Source organism: Mirounga angustirostris, unplaced genomic scaffold (assembly GCF_029215605.1).
Source record: "Mirounga angustirostris isolate CCGP_5_RB_7025 unplaced genomic scaffold, mMirAng1.0.hap1 SCAF_5, whole genome shotgun sequence".
Lineage (NCBI taxonomy): Eukaryota > Metazoa > Chordata > Mammalia > Carnivora > Phocidae > Mirounga > Mirounga angustirostris.
In genome coordinates this window covers 68742607-68766187 of record NW_026991713.1, presented here as the reverse complement: position 1 = coordinate 68766187, position 23581 = coordinate 68742607, and the positions used below count along the sequence as shown (strand labels likewise).

The following is a 23581-nucleotide window of genomic DNA, read 5'->3' as shown; positions in this document are numbered from 1 at the left end:
TATGCCCATAAACAGACAAGAACAACAACAAATCAAAGTGAATATATAACATGGCACCAGGCAGCTAATTGATGGTTTGTGCCTAAATTCATTCAAGCTGATATTGGGTTCTATAAAAGTGGTCAGTCAGAGACAGAATAAAGTAGGATGGGCCGAAATCTGATACAGGTTCCCTGTGTTTGGAAGTTCAAGAAACTGCACAATCACCCAATCTAGCCATTTTAAAGAATGAAAATCATTTTCAACATACTTTGCAAAAAGGGCTCAGAGAGTGGGACAATGATATCTACGGAAGATAACATATATCAAGATACCTAGTAATTTTCCCACCTATTTTAGAAGAGAAAATAAAATACTAATATTTGTGCTAATACGAGTTGTGCAGCCTTAGGCAAATTATTTATTCTTATCTATGAAACTGAAAGTTGTTCTTACTTCATAGGTTTGCTGTGAAGATTAAATGAGTTAAATCACATAAAACCTTACAATAGTGTAAGATACACAGTAAGCACTCCAGATAGGTCAGCTATTATTATCATTACCCTAATGAATGATTTCAGGGGTGCCTGAGTGCCTCAGTCAGTTAAGCGTCCAACTTCAAAAAGTTAAATTATTCATAAGCATTACATATTATTAACAGACATGTCAATATTATTAAGGATCAAATCTCAAAAGACATACAAATTGTCAACAAATATATGAAAAAATGCTCAATATCACTAATCATCAAGGAAATGCAAATCAAAACCACACTCCACACCGGTTAGAATAACTGTCATCAAAAAGACCAAAGATATGGGGCATCTAGGTGGCTCAGTTGGTTAAGAGCCCAACTTTGATTTTGGCTCAGGTCATGGTCTCAGGGTTGTGAAATCAAGCCTCATATTGGGCTCTGCTCTGGGCATGGAGCCTGCCTAAGATTTTCTCTCTCCCTCTGTCCCTCCCCCGCTCTCTCTCCCTTAAAAAAAATGCTTTCAGGGAAGGAAGAACAAAGCTGGAGGTTTCATAATCCCAGATTTCAAACTATATTACAAAACTACGGTGATCAAGAGTATGGCACTGGCGCGTATACACACACACACACACACACACACAGATCAACAGAATAGGATAGAGCCCAGAAATAAACCACACTCTTATGGGCAATCTATGAGGAGGCAAGAATATGAAATGGGGAAAAGATAGTCTCTTCTCTAATGGTGCTACGAAAACTGGGAAGCTAGGGTGCCTGGGTGGCTCAGATGGTTAAGCGTCTGCCTTCGGCTCAGGGATCAAGTCCCACATTGGGCTCCCTGCTCCTTGGTAGCCTGCTTCTCACTCTCTCTCTCTCTCTGTCTGTCTCTCATGAATAAATAAATAAAATCTTAAAAAAAAAAACTGGAAAGATACATGCAAAAGAATGAAACTGACCATGTCCTTACATCATACATAAAAATAAGTTCAAAATGGATTAAGGACCTAAATGTGAGATTTGAAACCATAAAACTCCTAAATGAAAACACAGGCAATAATCTCTTAGACATCAGCCTTAGCAACATGTTTATGGACATGTCTCCTGAGGCATGGGAAACAAAAGCAAACGTAACTATTGGGATTACACCAAAATAAAAAGCTTTTGCACAGCAAAGGACTCCATTAGCAAAATGAAAAGGCAACCTACTGAATAAGAATATTTGCAAATGATATATCCAACAGGAATTAATATCAAAAATATATAAAGAACTTAACTCAAAAAACAATCCAATTAAAAAATGGGCAGAGGACCTGAATAGACATTTTTCCAAAGAAGATGTACAGATGGCCAACAGACATATGAAAATATGCTCAACATCACTAATCGTCAGAGAAATGCAAATCAAAACCATAATGAAGTATCACCTCACACCTCAGTCAAAATGACTGGTATCAAAAATACAAGAAATAATAGGAGTTAGCAAGAATGTGAAGAAAAGGGAACACTCATGCACTGTTAGTGGAAAGGTAAACTGGTACAACCACTGTGGAAAACAATATGGAGGGTACTCCAAAATTAATAGAAATACTGCATGACCTAGTGATTTCCATTACTGGGTATTTACCCAAAGAAAACAAAAACACTAATCCTGGGGCGCCTGGGTGGCTCAGTTGGTTAAGCGACTGCCTTCGGCTCAGGTCATGATCCTGGAGTCCCAGGATCGAGTCCCGCATCGGGCTCCCTGCTCGGCAGGGAGTCTGCTTCTTCCTCTGATCCTCCCCCTCTCATGCTCTCTGTCTCCCATTCTCTCTCTCAGATAAATAAATAAAAAATCTTTAAAAAAAAAAAAACAAAAACAAAAAAAAAAAAAAAAGAAAACAAAAACACTAATCCAAAAAGATATACATACCCTTATGTTTACTGCAGCATTATTTACAAAATAGCCAAGATATGGAAGCAACTCGTATCTGTTGAAAGGTGAATGGATAAAGAAGCTGTGGTGTATATATACAATGGAATATTACTCGGCCATAAAAAATAAAATCTTGCCATTTGCAACAATATGGATAAATCTAGAGTGTATTATGCTAAGTAAAGTAAGTCAGAGAAAGAGAAATATGATAGGATTTCACTAATATGTGGAATCTGAAAAACAAAATACTCTTCAGTACAGAGAACAAACTGGAAGTTGCCAGAAGGGAGGTAGATGAGGGGATGGGTGAAACAGATGAAGGGGGATCGAGAGGTACAAACTCTCGGTTATAAAATAAGTCACAGAGATGGTAAGTACACAGCATAGGGAATACAGTCAATAAAATTGTAATAATATCTTAAGGTGACAGTGACTACACTTATTGTGATGAGCATTGAGTAATGTATAGAATTGTCAAATCAGTATGCTATACACCTGAAACTAATGTAACATTGTCAGTTATATTTCAGTAAAAAATAAAGGAAAAATGTTATGAAAATTTAAGCTAATAAATTTTACTAATAACAGTGAAATATCTAGTAAGTAGTGCTTTTTAAATACATTCAAGAAGATAAAAAATATAGTCTGATTACCACTGGAGAAATTAGTTAAAATTTTTTCCCAAAAAACCCCATAAAACAAAACAAAACCCCATGAAACAGATGGTTCACTAGGTGGGATCACCTAAGCTTCAAGATATAGATCATTAAAATATTCTATAAAATCTTCCAGAGAATTAAAAAAATAGTATACCCTGACCAGTTCTAAAAGGTGAATAAAACCTGGTATCAAAATTAGACAAGTATGATAAAAGGTCACTTCATTCCTGAAAATACATCCATGGAATGGAATCTAACAGTTAAAAAAAAATTCCTACGAGATTGGTATAACATTAGAAAATCTATAAAAGGAATTTATTATTTTAAGTAAATACTCATATCAATGTCTGCAAAAATAAAACCATTTAAGAAAAGAAAGCACATGCCTGGGCAAGGGGGAACTGAAGGAGTAGGAGGAACCTGAGCTCATTTCCTCCCACAGACACATCAAGGCTGCAGCTACATACAGAGGAACTCCCTAAGAACAAACCGAAGACTACTGGAACAGCAATTCCAAAGCTAAAGATATTAAGAAAAAGCCACATTGAGAAGAGTAGAAGGGGCACTGATAACAGGCTTACTGGGAACCAAATTCCTAGGAAGGCAACCCACAAGCAGGAGGAATATCACAGGTACAGGGTTCCTTCCGGAGGAGTTAGGGTTTCAAGCACCACCACATCAGGCACTCCCTCCCACCTGGAAGATACGCACCAGGAAGATGAGCCTCCTTGTCTGGCTGTGAAAATCAGCAGGACTCCAGGAGAGCTAGAGGGTAATAGAAAATGGAGACTCTGCTCTGAAAGGACCCACCCACAATCTCACTCACTCTAAGACCCAACACAGAGGTAGCAGTTTGAAAAGCACCTGGGCCATACATGAAGGAGATTTTGTTTACTAACTTTAGGGCATGTGCCAAAGGGGCAGGAATCTGTAGGAACTTTCTCCAGGAACACAAGCTTTGGGAGGCAATATTTCCTAGCTGTCCTTCAGCCTAGTGTAGGATGCTAGCCCTGTCCAACAGCACAACTACAATCCAATCACAGTGTGATTGGAACCAATCACACTGGGTTCTAACTATACTGACCAGCACACAACAGCAACCAGTCCTATCAGTCAGCCATATCAGGGGCCAGCCCACCCACTAGTGTGCCCATGGCACGGAGAGCCAGGCATTATAGCCATCAGACTACAGGCCAGCCTCACCCACTGGTGCACCCACAGCAGTTGTAGTCTAAACAGTAGAGTGCATGCACTTCACACAAAGGACACCACCAGAGCACCTAGTTCTAGTGACCAGAGGGACTATACTTCTGGGATGCACAGGATGCCTTCTACAAAAGGACAATACCTTTAACACCAGCAGATACAGCTGACCTACCTAATACACAAACACAGAAAGTCAGACAAAATGAAGAGACAGAAATATTTTCTAAGCAAGAGAACAAGATAAAACCTCAGAAAAAGAACCAAATGAAATGGAGATAAGCAACCTACCAGATAAAGAGTTCAAAGTAATGGTCACCAGACTTCAGAGTAGATGAACTCAGAACTTCAACAGATAAAAAAATATACAAAGGCACCTGTCAAAACTGAAGAATAACCGAAATGAAAAATACAGTAAAGGGAATCAACATATCAGAGGATGAAGAATTAATCAGCAATCTGGAAGACACAGTAGTGAAAATCATCCAAGCTGAACAGCAAAAGAAAACAGAACTTAAAAACTGAGGATAGGTTAAGGGGCCTCTAAGACAACATCAAGTGTACTAACATATGCATTTTGGGGTCCTAGAAAGAGAAAAGGCAGAAAACTTATTTGAAGAAATAGCAGAAAACTTCCCTAACCTGAGGAAGGAAACACATCCAGGTCCATGAAGCATATAGCCTCAAACAAGATGAGCCCAAAGAAGTCTACACCCAAACACCTAATAATTAAAATGTGTAAAGTTAAAGAATCTTAAGAACAGGGGCGCCTGGGTGGCTCAGTCGTTAAGCGTCTGCCTTCAGCTCAGGTCATGATCCCAGGGTCCTGGGATCGAGCCCCACATCGGGCTCCCTGCTTGGCTGAGAGCCTGCTTCTTCCTCTCCCACTCCCCCTGCTTGTGTTCCCTCTCTCGCTATGTCTCTCTCTGTCAAATCAATAAATAAAAAATCTTTAAAAAAAAAAAAAAAAGAATCTTAAGAACAGCAAAAGAAAAACTACTTAACATACAAGGGGACATCCATTAAATTAACAGCTGACTTTTCAGCAAAAACTGCAGTCCAGAAAGGAATAGCATGATATAGTCAAAGTGCTGAAAGGGGAAAAAAAAAAAACCTACAACCAAGAATACCCTATACCAAACAAGGTTATCATTTAGAATTGAAGGAGAAAGAAAGTTTCCCAGAACAAAAAAGTTCATCACCACTAAACTGGCCTTACAAAGTAGTAGAGCAATCACTTATAAAGCTGCACTGAGGATTAAAAGACAAAAGTAGTAAAATCAGCTTTATCTTTAGTTAAGGGATACACAAAATGAAAGATTAAAAAAAATGACATCAAATACATAAACATGGAGTATGTGGGAGTAAAATGTAGTGAGTTTAGAATGTCCTTGAATTTAAGAAACAAACTTAAAATACTGCTATATATGTAGGGTGTTATATACAAAACTCATAGTAACCACAAACCAAAAACCTATAATAGATATACATACAAAAAAGAGAAAGGAATCCAAGCATAACATTGAAAGTCATCAAATCACAAGTGAAGAGAGCAAGAAAGGAACAGAGAACTACAAAACAACTAAAAAAAGTTAACAAAATGGCAATAAGTACATACCTATCGATAATTACCTTAAATGTAAATAGATTAAGTGCTCCAAAGGCATCAGGTGACTGACTGGATAACAAATAAGACCGATCTATTTGCTGCCTAAAAGACACTTCAGACCTAAAGACACACAGACTGAAAGTGAAGAGATGTAAAAACATATTCCATGCAATTGGAAGTGGGGGGAAAAAAAGCTAGGGTAGCAATACTTATGAGACAAAATAGACTTTAAAACAAAGCCTAACTAATGGGAAGCCATCAGAGAGGGAGAAAAACCATGGGAGACTCTTAAGTATAGGAAACAAACTGAGGGTTACTGGAGGGGAGTTGGGTGGGGAATGGGGTAATTGGGTGGGGAATGGGGTAATTGGGTGATGGGCATTAAGGAGAGGGCACATGATGTGATGAGCACTGGATGTGTATACGCAGCTGATAAATTATTGAGCACTACATCTGAAACTAATGATGTACTATAAGGTGGCTAATTGAAATTTTATTTTTTTTTAAAGATTTTATTTATTTATTTGACAGAGAGAGACACAGTGAGAGAGGGAACACAAGCAGGGGGAGTGGGAGAGAGAGAAGCAGGCTTCCCACTGAGCAGGGAGCCCGATGCGGGGCTCGATACCAGGACCCTGGGATCATGACCTGAGCCAAAGGCAGACACCCAGGCGACTGAGCCACCCAGGCACCCCTGGAAAAAAATTTTTAATTCAAAAAAAAAAAAAAAAAGTAAGAAAATGACAACCACCACAGTGGAAAAATAGGTCATATTTCTTTAATTCCTCAGAGTAAAGGAAATATAAATGGCCAGTAGATATGAAAAGATGTTCAAACTCAATAATCATAGAACTGAAAATTACTACTATAATGAAATATATTACATTTAGATTGGCAAAAATGATAAATCTGGGGCGGCTGGGTGGCTCAGTTGGTTAAGCGACTGCCTTCGGCTCAGGTCATGATCCTGGAGTCCCTGGATCGAGTCCCGCATCGGGCTCCCTGCTCGGCAGGGAGTCTGCTTCTCCCTCTGACCCTCCTCCCTCTCATGCTCTCTGTCTCTCATTCTCTCTCTCTCAAATAAATAAACAAAATCTTAAAAAAAAAAATGATAAATCTGAAGGTACATTGTGTTGAGGACATAATCAAAAGGAATGTTTATACATTATTGATAAAGATGTAAATTGGTACAACCACTTTAAGATATACCAAAGTTGAACATCAGCAAATTTAATAACAATTTCAATTGTAGGAATATACCCTAGATTTTAAAGTGAAGTTCATTATGAAAACCTGGAATTGGTCCAAATATCCACTAATAGCGTATAAATATGTAAACTGAGGATGAATTATTATACAGGAGTGAAAATCCATGAAGTACAACTACAATGCTCAAAAAGAAGCAAAACCAGTTTCTTTTATGAACATATAGATATATAGGATTATTTTTCAATATGGATGAAAGGAACTGGAACATATAAAATTCATGGTATTGGCTACCTCTTGGGATAGAATAAGGACTTAGCAAAGGCCATATGAGTGTATTAAGTTTTGGCTCTTAAATCTGGTGGTGGATTTATGGCTATTCATTTTATTATTTTTTATTATTTTGCTTTAAATTTGCATATATTTTATATGTATGTAGTAATTGGCACAATATCAGTTCTTATTCTTTAAAATGTATTGAGGCAGAAGCTAATAATGACAATCATTAATCAAGACAATCAAAATGATTACAATGTAAAAGGAAAATAAACATTTTAAACAATTCAGTAAAGCATATATTTATTAAAGATTTTTTTATTTGAGAGAGAGAGAACACACAAGCTGGGGGGAGGGGGAGAAAGTTTTGAGCAGACTCCATGCTGACCGCAGAGCTGGTTGCAAGGCTCTATCTTACGACCCTGAGATCACAACCTGAGCCAAAACCAAGAGTCAGATGCTTAACCAACTTGTGCCACCCGGGCATCTCTAGAAGTTATATTTAATTTGCAAAGTAACTTACCCAATGTGTCACATTTCTCTCTAGCTCCACAAATGTCTTCCCTTAAAACAAAAAAGTTTGAAGCATTTCAGAAAATATTTTTACAAGTCAAAACAAAGATAAAGAAGCTTGAACTATGATGTGACTATTACCACAAACTCACTTCCAAATCCAGATCTTATTAAGCTCTCAATAATTTGAACCTAGGATAATACACCATTTGTATATACCAATAAGCAATGCATGCTATATAAAAGTGACTGCTGAAAAGAGCTGAAGCTTTAACCACGTTCAACGATAAACTTTCTAAGTGTATTTTTCACTTCTGCCTTTATTTATGCTCTATGTGTAATATAGTTTATGCTTTTCTAGATGTTCCAACATCATTATGAGCTTCAGCTATTATTCTCCACCACAGATAACGTTCTCAGATATTACCAAATTGCTTACTTTTTTCTTCTGCATTACTTAGTCTCTACGCATTCAATTTGACAGTTCTCTTGTCATTTCTTATGGTCTCCCTCTTCTAGCTTCCTTTGTCTACCTCCCATTTTATAATTCATTATCTCCAATCTTTGTTGCTTGGCCTCTAATTACAATCCAGGGAAGAACCATGGACTGATAATATAATATGGTGTATAAAATTAAGTCAATTTTGCTTTAGTTCTAAAATTTTACAGCTATTTTATATGGACTAAGTGTTTCATTTCAGAGTTCTAGAAAGCAGAGATTTCGGAGTCTGTCCCTTAAGTGGAAGAATTATTTCCTTTTGTCAACCAACCAATCCTAAAATCTAAATATCCTGGTAGCCATCAGTGTTGCTGAAGCAAAGGCATGAATTAACAATATATAGTGGTGCTTGTAAAATGCACAATCATTTTATAATAGCAGAAGTTGTTTTCCTTAAGCAGGTTGAGCAATACCCTCATAAATGCACTCTAGTAATTAAGACATGTATTGAACATCAAAACACAGATTTTTTTTTTAAAGTACAAGAAGTCCAAAAAGTAGACAACCAATTAAATTCAAAAGCTCTTCTTTCCAAGCAATTAAAATATCAAGTGGGGAATGAACATAACCTATATTCAGTTCCACAACTATGTTTACTTGCAATTATTTTTCATAATTCTGTCCCTAAGTAAGGAAATTATTTTGTTTTGGTCAATCCATTACTCAACAACCTAACATTGCTAATTTCCTAAGGAATCAACTAGCATTCTGGTCTGCAAGAATAATGTTTTCATACAATAGTATCTTTTGCAATACAAGTTCTCATAGAACACTTCTGTGTATTACTGATAAAGAATTAAGGTAACAAGAAGTATCAGTGATCATGCAGGAGAGAAAGGGTAAACAACTGCAGTTGGAAGGGTTATTTCTAAAACTGTACCTAGTGATAAGAACAGCAGTGTCATGGTGAGAAGGGTGAGCATCATCAAGAACATTCTGAGTTTGTTGCCATAAACAGAAGTTACGCAATGTGGTAGCTGCATTGTAACTGATGACTGGTCCTTCCTACACAAAAAAATGAGCAATTCAATATTACATTAAAACATCCATAGCCCCTTTTCTCTCCAAGCTTGTCAGCATCCTTGCAATTTATTAAATAGCATTTTCAGAGGCAAGTGAAGTGGCATTTCTCCCTCGTATTTATTCAGGAATATTTTAGCAATACTTAAGACATGGTCAAAAGGGGATCTAGTGAGAACTTTTCAATGTAACCATCCAATACTGAGGATCAAAAAAACTTCTAAAAAACTGTATTTTAAATCCTTCAATGACAGGATTATAAAAGGAATACCTCATTGTTTTTAAGCCTTAAGTTTTTAAGGTGTTTTTATTACTTCCTTTCTTTTTGTTTCCATCACAATATAAAAAGTTAATCTCACTCCTTTTCAAATCAAGTTTTTAAATGTAAATTTTAGGAATATCTCATTTCCAATAACAATTTTGTGATCTATATATATTGTTACTAGAAGCCTACTACAATTAAGATTACTAACTTCAGGCCTGTTTCTTACCTGTTCATTATGAATTACAACTAATTTTACAATTACTATGTTGATAAGATTTCCAATACTTGAGTCCTTGTAGATTGCTGCAACCTGCAAGGAAAAAAATGTAGGATTATCTGGATTGTAGAATGTTAAGCAGCACCGGAGTTTACTTCTAGTTCTTAATAGAATTGTACTTAATTAATATTGTGCTGTGCTATAATGAGAATATGTTCTATCTTCTTAGTGTTAAAGTCTTATTACATATGCTCTTCTAAGACAGTCCTTTAGATGTTGTAAATGTAAATTTTGATGTAATAACTGTTAATAAAATTATACTGAAAGTGTTTTATTTAAAAAGTGTAGGATTAGATGCCTAAATGAGTTATTTCTTCTCAAACATAAATTGAAACCAGTCCTAGAACATCAATTCTCTGATTCAGCCGCATGCTGGAACCTCCTATGGGCCTTTTCACAAATCCAGACGCCCAGGCCACATCCCTTACAAATTAGATCAGAATCTCTAGGGTTGAGATGCAGGCATCAGTATCTTTTAAATTTCCCCAGCATTTTTTAATGATTCCAACGTGAACCTGAGCTTGAGAACCAGTATCCTTTAAACCTACTACTGAGATCAGCAGCATACCCTAGAGCTGATTAGAAACGCAGAATTGCAGGCCCCACCCTGGACCAGTGAATCAATCTGCATTTTAACAAAGTTCTCAAGTAACCTGAACACTGAGAGCTTGGAAAATAGATGATTCAGCAGGAATTTCACTTCATTCTGTGTCACAATCCATAATTTACACAACTATTATTCTCCATAAAAATATATAAGTTTTACCTATTTTTCTGGTAGTTTTACCTAATATTTTCCACAATGGCTACATATTTCCAATTCTGAGTATGCTTATAATTTTTAATGGTTAGCACTACTGGAATCCACGGAAACAGATTCATCCAAAAATCACATAAGGAACCCTAGAAGAGGTCACAGGTCACAACCTGGTCTTTAATTCTCCAAGACTGAAAAAAGCAATTCTATGAGGCCCTCTCCCTGGGCTCAGTTTGTGATTCCTCGTTAAGGTGCTAATTCACCAGATTCATCTCCTCTACTTGTAGCCATCATAAAGGTTCCTCTGCAGTAGAGGTTTCTTCCACATCCAATGCCTCAGGGTCTTGCACTCCTTCAGAGACATAATCCCCTCAGGACCCGGGCCACCCATGTAATGAAAATTTTTTCCAAAGATAGGCAGTAGTCTCTTTGACAATGACCTCAGTAACATCTTTCTTGGTAAGTCCCCTCAGGCAAGGGGAAAAAAGCAAAACTAAACTACGAGGAATACACCAAAATAAAAAGCTTTTGCACAACCAAGGATACCATCATCAAAATTAAAAGGCAACCTACTAAATAAGACGTTTGCAAATGATATATTCAATGGGGATCAGTATCAAAATATATAAAGAACTTAAAAACAATCTGATTAAAATAAGGCAGAGGACCTGAATAGACATCTTTCCAAAGATGACATACACATTGCCAACAGACACATGAAAATTTGCTCAACATCACTGACCAGGGAAATGCAAACCAAAACCATAAGATATCAAAAAGACAAGAAATAAGTGTTGGTGAGGATGTGGAGAAAAAGGAACCTCTGTGCAGCATGGATGGGAATGTAAAGTGGCTGCAATCACTGTGGAACAGTATAAAGGTTCCTCAAACATTAAAAATAGGAATACCATATGATCCAGTAATTCCACTACTGGGTATTTACCCAAAGAAAACCCTAATTCAAAAAGATATATGCACCCTTATGTTTATTACAACAGCATTATTTACACTAGCCAAGATATGGAAGTAATCTAAGTGTCCACTGATAGATGAATGGTTAAGACACGGTATATACGTAACAGAATATTACTCAGCCATAAGAACAATATCTTGCCATTTGTGACAACATGGAGGAACCTAGACTATAATGCTAAGTGAAATAAGTCAGACCAGAAAAGACAAATACCATATGATTTCACTTATACATATAATCTAAAAGGCAAAACAAAGCATTAATAGACTCGTAAATACAGAGCACAAACTGGTGGTTGCCAGAGGGGAGGGGGTGGGGAATGGGCAAAATGGGTGAAAGAGAGTGGGAGATACAAGTTGCCAGTTATGGAATAAGTCATGGGGATGAAGGGTACTGCATAGGGAATACAGTGAACGGTGTTGTAAGACCATTGTATGGTGACAAATGGTAGCTAAGTTTGCAGTGAGCATAGCATAACATGTAGAGTTGTCAAATCACTCGAATCACTGCTGTACACTTTGTCAACTATACCTCAGCTTAAAGTTTCTGAAACCTGAACCACCATCTCCCGGACCACTACCCAAACCAAGATAGCAATTGCTTGAGGAGTTACTACTTGTTTCATCTTTTTATAAATGTTCAGCATCAACACCCTGCTTTGTTGGCTAGCAACCCAGAGAGCTAAGGAAGACATGGACCCTGACCTTCTGAAGCTTAGAATTTGCTGGAAGTACTAGCAGCCAAGGCGGTTTCAATATAACTAAATAATATACATGGTTGCTGCTGTTTTGCTACGTGGAGTACAACCACAACCAGAGCCCAAAGCATCTCTGGAAATGCGGACACTGTAGGGTCAGCATGGACTTCAATACACATTCCAGCACCTTTTCTGTTGCTTTAGCTGCACGGCCACAAATGTTTACAATGGTCTACCAATGGTGGTGCCTTCAGCTCCAGCAGTAGCCCTTTTTGGCAAAAGTGGGCATCTTGTGGGGTTGAGAGTACGTTAAAACAGGGACAATCAAATGGTTGGCAATTTCAAGCAGGTCTGTTAACACTGCAGTACTGCTCACTTGAAAATGGGAGCTGTGGTAATTTGTAGCTGAACTGATCTTTTCCATGTAACTTAAAAAAAAATACTTATCTCCCAGGGAAAATAAAGTATACCCATACTTGTAACTACCGAGTTATCCTCTGATTCAGTGAGTTTAAAAGTGGTTGTTTTTCTAAGTCAAATTACAAAGTAAATAATACACCTCAAAGGTATGCACAAAGGCTCTCCCCCTGCCTTGAAAATGAACAGTTGTGAGCTTTGCACTGTGGCAGTATCGTAGCCAACGAAGTTTATCTGAGGTGCGATTATTGCTGATTGAAAAATGAACAGTTGTGAAGACTTCTATGCCACAGGAAACCATGCATTCCCAGTTACACCACAGAGAAAAAAGCTTAAGTACTATGAAGTATCTACATAGCTAATTTCTCTACTCATTGCCCCAAAGATGTTGACTATCAATGACAATCCGGATATTTTAGTATCAGCTACGAAATATACAGTCTTAAAAATATTGAGTTTCAGAAGGAACCAGATACTGCACCTGTAACGTCTCTATAAGATGTGGCATATATATCTACAACGGAATATAACTCAGCTATACAAAAGAATGAAATCTTGCCATTTACAATGACATGGATGGAGCTAGAGTATTAGGCTAAGTGAAATAAATCAGTCAGATACAAATACCGTATGATTTCACTCAAATGTGAAATTTAAGAAACAAAGTCGGAGGGGGAGAGGCAAACCAAGAAACAAACTCTTAACTATAGAGAATAAACTGATGGTTACCAGAGGGGAGGTGAGTGGGGGGATTAATGAGCACACTTGCTATAATGAGCACCGGGTGTTGTATGGAAGTGTTGAATCACTATATTGTACACCTGAAACTAATATTACACGGTATGTTAACTGGAATTTAAATGAAAACTTAAAAATAATAAAACCTTATTCTTTTAGAGGCAAAAATTACAAAAACAGAGGGCTCAGCTTAATTCTTCACACACACCTCTCCCCCAAAAACTCAGATATTTTGCTTTTATACTAAAATGGTATCATGAAGTAATTAAGGATATCCTATTTAATTGTATGCATTTCCTACTGTATGTGCTGACCATCATCTATGTGCTCATATTCAATATATATATCTTCTACTATATTTGGATATTTAAAGGTTTATGGTATAACTATTCAATTAAATGGAATCGTGGAGCAGGCAGATGACAAGGCCCATTTCATTACTCAGAGGCTTTTCTAATTGGCATGTACAATGTGCTTCTCTCATTCCCAAACTACCACCCCATATTAGATTTCCATGATGGTAGGGTACCATGTTTGCTACTTCTTCATGAATACATTTATAAGTTTATTGGTTTTAGCTCTAACCATTGTATCTATCTTAGGGAATTTCAGCATTCCACTCTAAGCCCTTCTAATTAGCTCTTGGTACAAAAATTTCTTTCAGAACCCTAATGTGTTTCATGACATTGCCCTGCTATGGTCACTTGACCATGGCCTCAGAGAACTGTTATGTAGTCAAGAGACCCTGGTTTTAGTTCTAGCTCTATTACTAGTTACAAGGAAGTTTCTCAACTCTAGAAATGGGTCTATCTACTTTTTGTCTCAACACCTGCAACCATGTTGAGGCACGGAGCACCCTTGGTCACAATGCCCTAGCGTATTTAATTAGTATTTACCAGGTGCTGTTGGGGGAGGAGTGTAGAGGGCATTTGTTCTAAAGAACAAAATCATTCCACAGTTAGAGAAATGTTGAGTAAAAAAGTTAAGTAGCTATCTTCAGGGTCTTGAATAGGCTAACATACACATAATCTAGTGAGAGGTGTTATTTCACACAAATGCTTGAACATTATCTTCCCCTTCTTGCTATGGAGAGTGCTGCATTTTAGAATTTTTATTGATCTAATTAAAATGTATTGAATCTTTTATTCTTTAAGTGTTTGTTCTTCTGGCATATCAGGTTTATGTTTCTTTACAGGTCTCACAAAACAGTAATTCACAGACATTTATCAAAAAAAGGTAGAGAAGAAATGATATACATTCTATTGTTTAAATATTAAGAAAATTCTAGGCAAAATACACTTCATGCAAATCATGAAGTTACTGTCACCATTAACTGACCAACTATTTTGAAATAATTTGTATATAGAGCTTCAGCAAATGTACATATATGATATGTTTAGAGGCTATCTTCATTTTTATCATTTTTGCCATTTTTGAGATAACTGACATATTAGTTTTAGATATACAATGATTTGATATATGTAGATATTGTGAAATGATCACATTAAGTTAACATCCATCACCACAGTTATAATTTTTTCTTGTGATGAGAACTTTTCAGATCTACTCTAAACAATTTTCAAACATAAAATAATCACCATGTCAACTATTCACCACGCTGTGTGTTACACCCCTAGGACTTATAACATCAGTGAAAGCAATATTAAGTCAGTGTAATGCAAGTGAGGGTTTTAGTTGATAAATGCCTCTATTTTAATAAACAGGGCTAATTCCTGATGATCACATGTTACTCCTTAAATTTACCCTATTAAATCTGTAAGAAGGTGAATATTATAAAGTCAAACCTTTGTGAACCCAATGGAGTATAGAAGACTCTGACCTAGTAAATATTTTCAAGGTTTATTAAATATGTCACTGAATATCAAAGTAAGTCTGTTGAAGAAAGTAACTCCTCTAGATGACAATTACTTTGGTAGTTTAATTATACGTAAATGCCATTTTAGTCAAATACTGTCACCCAAATTCTTTAAAGATAAAAGCTCTGGTATAGAAAATAGTTGAACATCTCTGATCATTTAACACAAACTCATTTCATTAGACACGTTATACACAATTCTGTTCTTTCCGGTTTTAATGTTGAAATCACTCTTTAAGATTTTGTTTATTTATTTGAGAGAGAGAGCATGAGCAGGGGAAGGGGGAGGGGCAGGGGCAGAGGGAGCAGACTCCACGCTGAGCAGGGAGCCTGATGCAGGGCTCGATCCCAGGACCCTGGGATCATGACCTGAGCTGAAGGCAAACAATTGACTGAGCCACCTAGGTGCCCCTTGAAATCACTTTGAATAAGAGATCACTACACTATTTGTACAGCACTCTAGTGAATTAAATCACACAACATTTCTCTATCACTGTACATAGACATTTTGTTAAATTGTTGAAAGTAAAGAAAAAGTTTAAGACACTACAAAGGTTTACTTCGTGCAAGATGGTTAACGGTAGATAATCCTCTCTCTAAATGATGTATATAATCCATTTGCTCAGTGTTGAAGCATTCAGCTATTTCCCCTATCTGGAGCCAACACACAAAAACTTTTTTGTGACTTTGAACTCTTAAGTGGTTCACAATTATACTTCAAGTCTAAATCGCATTTTCTTGTCTTTCTCCTAAATCACTATCACCAAGAACATTACCAACATCCTGTGTGTGTTTGAATAAATGCAGTTAATACCTTCTTAAAAATGAGGACAGAATGTGCAAAATCTCAATGGCTCCTTCCTCAGTTGGAAACATCCGTGGACACTTACTTGGAGACAGCATTCCTCTTACCTCTTCAGAGCAATTTTGGGAAATAGAATTCAGTTGTGGAGATAAAACAAGTTGAACTAAATTTGACCAGCTCTATAAGGTGTGCCCAACGGTCCCAGTTTGCCTAGGACTACAGGGTTTCCAGGGACATGAGTCTTAACATCACAACTAGGAAAGTCCCAGGCAAAAAAAGGAGAGCCTGTCATTCTTGCTCAGAGTTTCCTTTCGCGTGGTTTATATCTGCAGGTTTTTATCTGCAAATATAATTGTGATCACGGCTTTTCACTAATATATATATATGCAGAAAGTCTGCTTACTTTCCTGTATCCTTGTCTGAACATTCTTTAACTTTTTATTTAAAATTCCAGTTAGTTAACATACAGTGTACTATGCTCACCACAAGTGCTCTCCTTAATCCCCATCACCGGTTTCCCTCATCCCCCCAACCCACCTCCCCTCTAGTAATCATCAGTTTGTTCTCTATAGTTAAGAGTGTTTCTTGGTTTGCCTCTTTATCCCTAACCTCATTTTTGTTTCTTTTTACACACATTCTTTTAATAAAAAAGGTAATTTATAAATCACCTGAAATTTGACCTCTGAAGAGGAAAGAAAATATATACAAAACCCAAACCACCTCAAAAGAGAGACTCTAAATTTTTCCTCCTATCCATCTACATTTGGAATGCTTCCCTCTTTTCTAACCCCACTGTGGTCCATCTCCTTGTGAATGAGAGCTCAACACAACCAGCTGACTAGATCTATAAACTAATCTTCAATTGAAATTGGCTGTCCTAGTGGGACTAAGAACCTAGAAAGTGATACGTGCATACATTGGGCTACTGTTTCAAGCAGTCTGAGAAGCTAATTTACTTTCTATGAAGTCAAAAGATCTGTTTTGCCCTTGATGAACTGTGGCCTTAAAACTCCCACGGACAACTTCAGTAATCTCCAGGTTATGTCACAGTATCTTCCAAACAGTGATTATATTGATTTTTATGTGAAATACAGGTAACAAAAACTCTTCTGAGGATGCCATTATCACCAAAACTGCATGTAGCTATTCCAAAATTTTTTCAATAAACATTCCTCTTGTTCTCCTTTCCTCCTTCTAGTCCATATTTCCATAGCACAGGTATCAAAGTTGCCCATCATTAAGCAGTCTTCACAATCTGATGCATTTACAAAATCTAATATTTTCCTTCAGTATCCCTACCCTCTTCCCCACAATTTTCTTAATGAATATCTCCTTTAACCATTTAAAATTACAAAGTTTATCCTATACTGGTCCATATAATTGATTCAATATCCTATATTATCAACAAACATCCTCTGTGTCCGTGCTCTTATTAGAATCCCCTCATAATGATCATGCCACACCCACATGTAGATAATTATACATCTAGATAATTACACATCTAATTACTTCAGATTCAGAGGTAAAAGCATGTTATCAGGACAAATTTCTATGTATAGCTCTGTTTTGATTTTAAATTTCAAGGCCACAAGTGTCCATTTTGTACAATTTCAGAAATCATTTTGAATCATCTGTTTTTGGGGTCTATTACGATGTCATGCTTTCTGAAAAAAAAGTATTACTTTAATCACTATTCATTCTATCTTTCATTAACTACTGGATGCCCACTTTGTACCAGATACTGTGCTTAGGCAACAGGGGCCATGTATTCTTAAGCACATATAATCATAAGAATTTAAGGTGAAATGTTATATATAAGGAAAATAACAGGGTCTTAGTTTCTTCAAGTCAAAACGTACTTAGCTGGGCATTTCTAGCTAAGAAAAATTTACAATGGCCAATAGATGTATCCTGGCCAAGTCTGTTCAATCAAGTGGGCCTGAATTCCCTACATGTGAATAGAGGTACGTCTAGCCATTAGATAAGTTCCAATACCCTAAATCTATATAAATAAGTGACTAATTCATTAACTAAACCAGGAGACTTCTGAGCACAAAAGGGGGGTGGCTTTTAGTAATTACTTCAAAACAGGCCTAAATCCAGAAATGTCCCAGACAACAGATTTAAATAGGTGTATGTATAGAATCTTGTATAGGTCCTTCACTAGGACTATAATTCTGTTCCACGGATACACCACCACCCCTGCTCAACAGAGATGTTAATATCAGATCAAGAGCTCTCACAGCTACGGTGATCTTATGTTCCAAATTTGCTAAAGCAGCTCTCAGTAATAATCTATCCTTTTATCCCCATAAATACATTTACAATTTAAAATATCATTGGAGCCTGCTTCTCCCTCTGACCCTCCTCCCTCTCATGTGCTCTCTCTCATTCTCTCTCTCTCAAATAAATAAATAAAATCTTTAAAAATAATAAAAATAATAAAAATAAAATAAAATATCATTTCTCCCAATGAAAATGAAGACAATGGTCCAAAATCTTTGGGATGCAGCAAAAGTGGTTCTAATAAGGAAGTCTATAGCAATACAGGCCTACCGTAAGAAGAAAAATGTCAAATGAACAACCTAAGCTTACACGTAAAGGAGCTAGAAAAAGAAACAAAACCCAAAACCAGCAGAAGGAAGGAAATAAAGATTAGAGCACAAATATAGAAATTAAAAAAAAAATAGATTAATAAAACCAGGAGCTAGTTCTTTGAAAGAACAAAATGGGTAAGCCTCTAGTCAGACTCATCACAAAAGAGGATCCAAATAAAGTCACAAATGTCACAAATGAAACACCAACACCACAGAAATAGTTTTAAGAGATTATAAAAAGTTATATGCCAACAAATTGGACAACCTTAAAGAAATGAATTCCTAAAAAACATATAACCTATCAAAACTGAAGCAGGAAGAAATAGAAACTTTGAATAGACTGATTACCAGGAATGAAATTGAATCAGTAATCAAAAAACTCCCAACAAACAGAAGTCCAGGACCAGATGGCTTCACGGGTGAATTACAAATATTTAAAGAGTTAATATCTATTCTCCTCAAACTATCCCAAAAAATAGAAGCAGAAGGAAAATTTCCAAATTCATTCTATGAGGCCAATATCATCCTGATATCAAAACCAGATAGAGATACCACACAAAAATAGAACCACAGGCCAGTATCTCCGATGAACATAGATGCAAAAATCCTCAACAAAATACTACCAAGCTGAATCCAACAATACATTAAAAAAAAAAAAAAATCATTCACCATGATTAAGCAGGATTTTTTCCTGGGATGCAAGGATGGTTCAATATTCGCAAATCAATCAATGTGATACATCACATCAGTAAGGATAAAAACCATAGGATCATTTGAATAGATGCAGAAAAAAGCATTTGACAAAGGAAAATATCCATTCATGATAAAAACACTTAACAAAGTAGGTTTAGAGAAAACATTACCTCAACATAATAAAGGCCTTATATGAAAAACCCACAACTGGGGTACCTGGGTGGCTCAGTTGGTCAAGCATCTGACTTCAGCCCAGGTCATGATTTCAGGGTCCTGGGATCGAGCCTCATCTTGGACTCCCCATTCAGTGGGGAGTCTGCTTGTCTCTCTCCCTCTGCCCCTCCCCGTTTGTGTGCTCGCTCAAATAAATAAATAAAATCCTAAAAAAAAGAAAGAAGAGGGGAGCCTGGGTGGATCAGTTGGTTAAGCGACTGCCTTCAGCTCAGGTCATGATCCCAGGGTCCTGGGATGGAGTCCCGCATCGGGCTCCCTGCTCTGCGGGGAGCCTGCTTCTCCCTCTCCCACTCCCCCTGCTTGTGTTCCCTCTCTCGCTGTGTCTCTCTCTGTCAAATAAATAAATAAAATCTTTAAAAAAAAAAAAAAAAGAAAGAGGAAAGGAAAACCCACAGCCAAAATCATACTCAATGGGGAAAAACAGAGCTTTTCCTATAAAATCAGGAACATGACAAGGGTGTCTACTCTTATTACTTTTATTCAACATAGTACTGGAAATTCTAGCCATAGCAATTAGACAACAAAATAATAGGCACCCAAATTGTTAAGAAGTAAAACGTTCACTATTTGCAGATGGGGTGATACTATATATAGAAAACCCTAAAGACTCCAAAATACTACTAGAACTGATAAATGAATTCAGTAAAGTCACAGGATACAAAAATCAATGTACAGAAATTTGTTCCATTTTATTTTTTTTAAAGATTTTATTTATTTATTTGACAGAGAGAGACATAGCGAGAGCAGGAACACAAGCAGGGGGAGCGGGAGAGGGAGAAGCAGGCTTCCCGCAGAGCAGGGAGCCCGATGTGGGGCTCAATCCCAGGACCCTGGGATCATGACCTGAGCAGAAGGCAGACGCTTAACGACTGAGCCACCCAGGCGCCCGAAATTTGTTCCATTTTTATACACCAACAATGAAGCAGCAGAAAAAGCAAGAAAATAATCCCATTTACAGGTGTTCTAAAAAACCAAATATCTAGGAAGCTTAACCAAAGAGGTGAGAGGTCTATACTCTAAAAACTATAAAGCACTGATGAAAAAAGTTCAAGAAGATCCAAAGAAATGGCAAGGCATTCCATGCTCATGGACTGGAAGAACAAATATTGTTAAAATTCCTATACTATCCAAAGTAATCTACACATTTAATGCAATCCCCATCAAAATACCAATGGCATTTTTCACAGAGCTGGAACAAAAAATCCTAAAATTTGTATGGAACCACAAAAGACCCTGAATAACCAAAGCATCTTAAAAAGAAAAGCAAAGCTGAAGACATCACAATTCCAGACTTCAGGTTATATTACAAAGCTGTAGTAATTAAAATAATACAGTACTGGCATAAAAATAGACATGTAGATCAACAGAACAGAAAACCCAGAAATACATCCACAACCATATGGTCAATTAATCTTCAGCAAAGCAGGAAAGAATATCCAATGGGAAAAAAATCTCTTCAACAAATGGTGCTGGTTAAACTGGACAACTACATGCACAAGATTGAAACCAGATCACTTTCTCACACCATGCACAAAAATAAACTCAAAATGGATTAAAGACCTAAATGTGAGACCTGAAACCATAAAAATCCTAGAAGAGAACACAGGCAGCATTTTTCTGGCATCAGCCATAGTAACAGTTTTTTTAGAGAGGTCTCCTAAAGCAAGGGAAATAAAACCGTTGGGACGACATCAAAATACAAAGCTTCTAAAAAAAATTACAAAGCTTCTGCATAGCAAAGGAAACAATCAACAAAACTAAAAAGCAACCTATGGAATGGGAGAAGATATTTGCAAATGGCATATCCAATAAAGAGTAGTATCCAAAATATATAAAGATCTGATACAACTCAATACCTTAAAAACAAATAATCCAATTAAAAAATGGGCAGAGGACATGAACAGACATTTCTCCAAAGACATCCAGATAGCCAACACATGAAAAAATGCTCAACATTACTCATCATCAGGGAAATGCAAATCAAAACTACAATGAGATACCACCTCACACCGGTCAGAATGGCTAAAATCAAAAGCACAAAAAATAACAAGTGTTGGTGAGGATGTGGAGAAAAAGGAACCCTCTTCCACCATTCCTGGGAAGACAAACTGGTGTAGCCACTATAGAGAACAGTGTGGAGGTTCCTCGAAAAGTTAATAGAAATACCCTACAATCCAGTAATCATACTACTGGGTATTTACCCAAAAATACAAAAACACTAATTCAAAGAGATACACACACCCCTATGTTTAAGGCAGCATTATTTACAACAGCCAAATTATGGAAATAACCCAAGTGTCCACTGATACATGAATGGATAAAGAAGAGGTGGTGTGTATACACACACACACACACACACAATGGAATATTACTCAGCCATAAGAAATGAAACCTTGCCATTTGCAACAACATGGATGGAGCTAGAGAGTATAATGCTAAGCAAATTAAGTCAGAGAAAGACAAATATCATATGATCTCACTCATATGTGGAATTTAACAAACGAGCAAAGGAAAAAAAAAAAAAAAAGAAACCAAGAAATAGACTCTTAACAATAGAGAACTGATAGTTACCAGAGAGGGAGGTGGATGAAATAGGTGATGGGGATTAAAGAGTACATTTATCACAATGAGCACTAAGTAATGTATAGAATGGTTGAATCACTATACTTATTCACCTGAAGCTGATATAACACTATGTTAACTATGCTGGAATTAAAAACTTAAAAAACAAAATATCATTTGATCTAATTTCTGATTTGGCAAGTGTAGCAACAGCAAAATAGTATCCCCCTTCCTTCTGTTCAGAAATAAGAGGGTTTAAAAATCAGATTCAAGGGGCAAAAGATCAGTGCTACCCTTCACTAAGGGGTAGAAAGTATTCACATGATAAAGAATAATTCAAGTATTTTTAATAAGTGTTTTCAGAGATTTTCAAGTGTTAAAAAGTTGCTCAAGTAACTCTTAAGTTAACTGTGAAGAAAACATTAAACATCTTAGAAAGCTTAAAGGATGAGTTTACTTACAATTGACATTAGAGTTAGTACATAATGCTGCAGATTCTGTCCATGATGATGAACCATTTTAGCGTCAGCTGTAACCATGACTTCCACGTATCTTGGATAGGATAAGAAACGTTTTTTCCTGGAATGTAATTGACTTCTTTCATCTTCCAAGGATTTATTTTTTGAAGGATACCCTAAAACCATTTCCTTCTTTACATTAAGATCTTCGTTCATGTTGCTGTGGTTTTGAAGGGGTAAAGTGGTTTGCTTTATTTGACTTTCTGGGGGGAAAAAAAAGAATATAATGCAGAGCCATTAAGTCGGATGGGACTAAAAGTATTGCACAAAATAGATAGCCAAAAATTTAATACATACACATCTGCTTCCAATGTGAAATACAAGGATAAAAAGAAGTTAAACAGTGTTATTATATAGCAGTATCACGAGGATTACTATTACTAGTAATAAAATATTCATTTTCATAGATTGCCCTAAGAAAAATCAAAATCCAAGTCTTTTTTTTTTTAAACAGCATGACTGTTCAAGAGGCTGCATATGGGTTGCTCTCCAAGTCCTGCATTTCACACTGATTCATATATTCATGGTATTTTTTATTAAATTCTTAAATAGTAACATACCAAACTAATAGGTATTAAAATATGACATCTCTCACTACTACCATGTAGTATTGTTTTGGTAATGCTACCTAAAGCAGTAAGACAATAAAATGAAATATACAGTATGAATATTAGGAAGAAAGTTTTCATTGTTTTTCTTTTGCATATAAATGGCTTTTATAACTAAAGTCCAAGAGACTCAATTTATGACTTTTCAGACTAACAACCTCAACACAGGAAAAACTGAATAATGAAATGTTATCCAGCTATTAAAAAATGAAT

The 23581-nt window shown here is 36.5% G+C and overlaps 1 protein-coding gene and 1 pseudogene across 1 annotated transcript in view; one reads left to right on the top strand and one right to left on the bottom strand.

The window, feature by feature from the left end:
- ADAMTS20 (ADAM metallopeptidase with thrombospondin type 1 motif 20) overlaps positions 1–23581 on the bottom strand; it is a 171018-nt gene that overhangs the window by 114267 nt on the left and 33170 nt on the right. The window contains exons 4-7 of the mRNA XM_045873599.3: positions 22704–22963; positions 9843–9926; positions 9212–9336; positions 7843–7883 (exon numbers count right to left, since the gene is read on the bottom strand). Coding sequence (XP_045729555.1) covers positions 7843–7883; positions 9212–9336; positions 9843–9926; positions 22704–22963 — 510 coding nt within the window. The remainder of the gene's footprint in view (positions 1–7842; positions 7884–9211; positions 9337–9842; positions 9927–22703; positions 22964–23581) is intronic.
- Positions 12932–13006, top strand: LOC123845038 (U4 spliceosomal RNA; annotated as a pseudogene).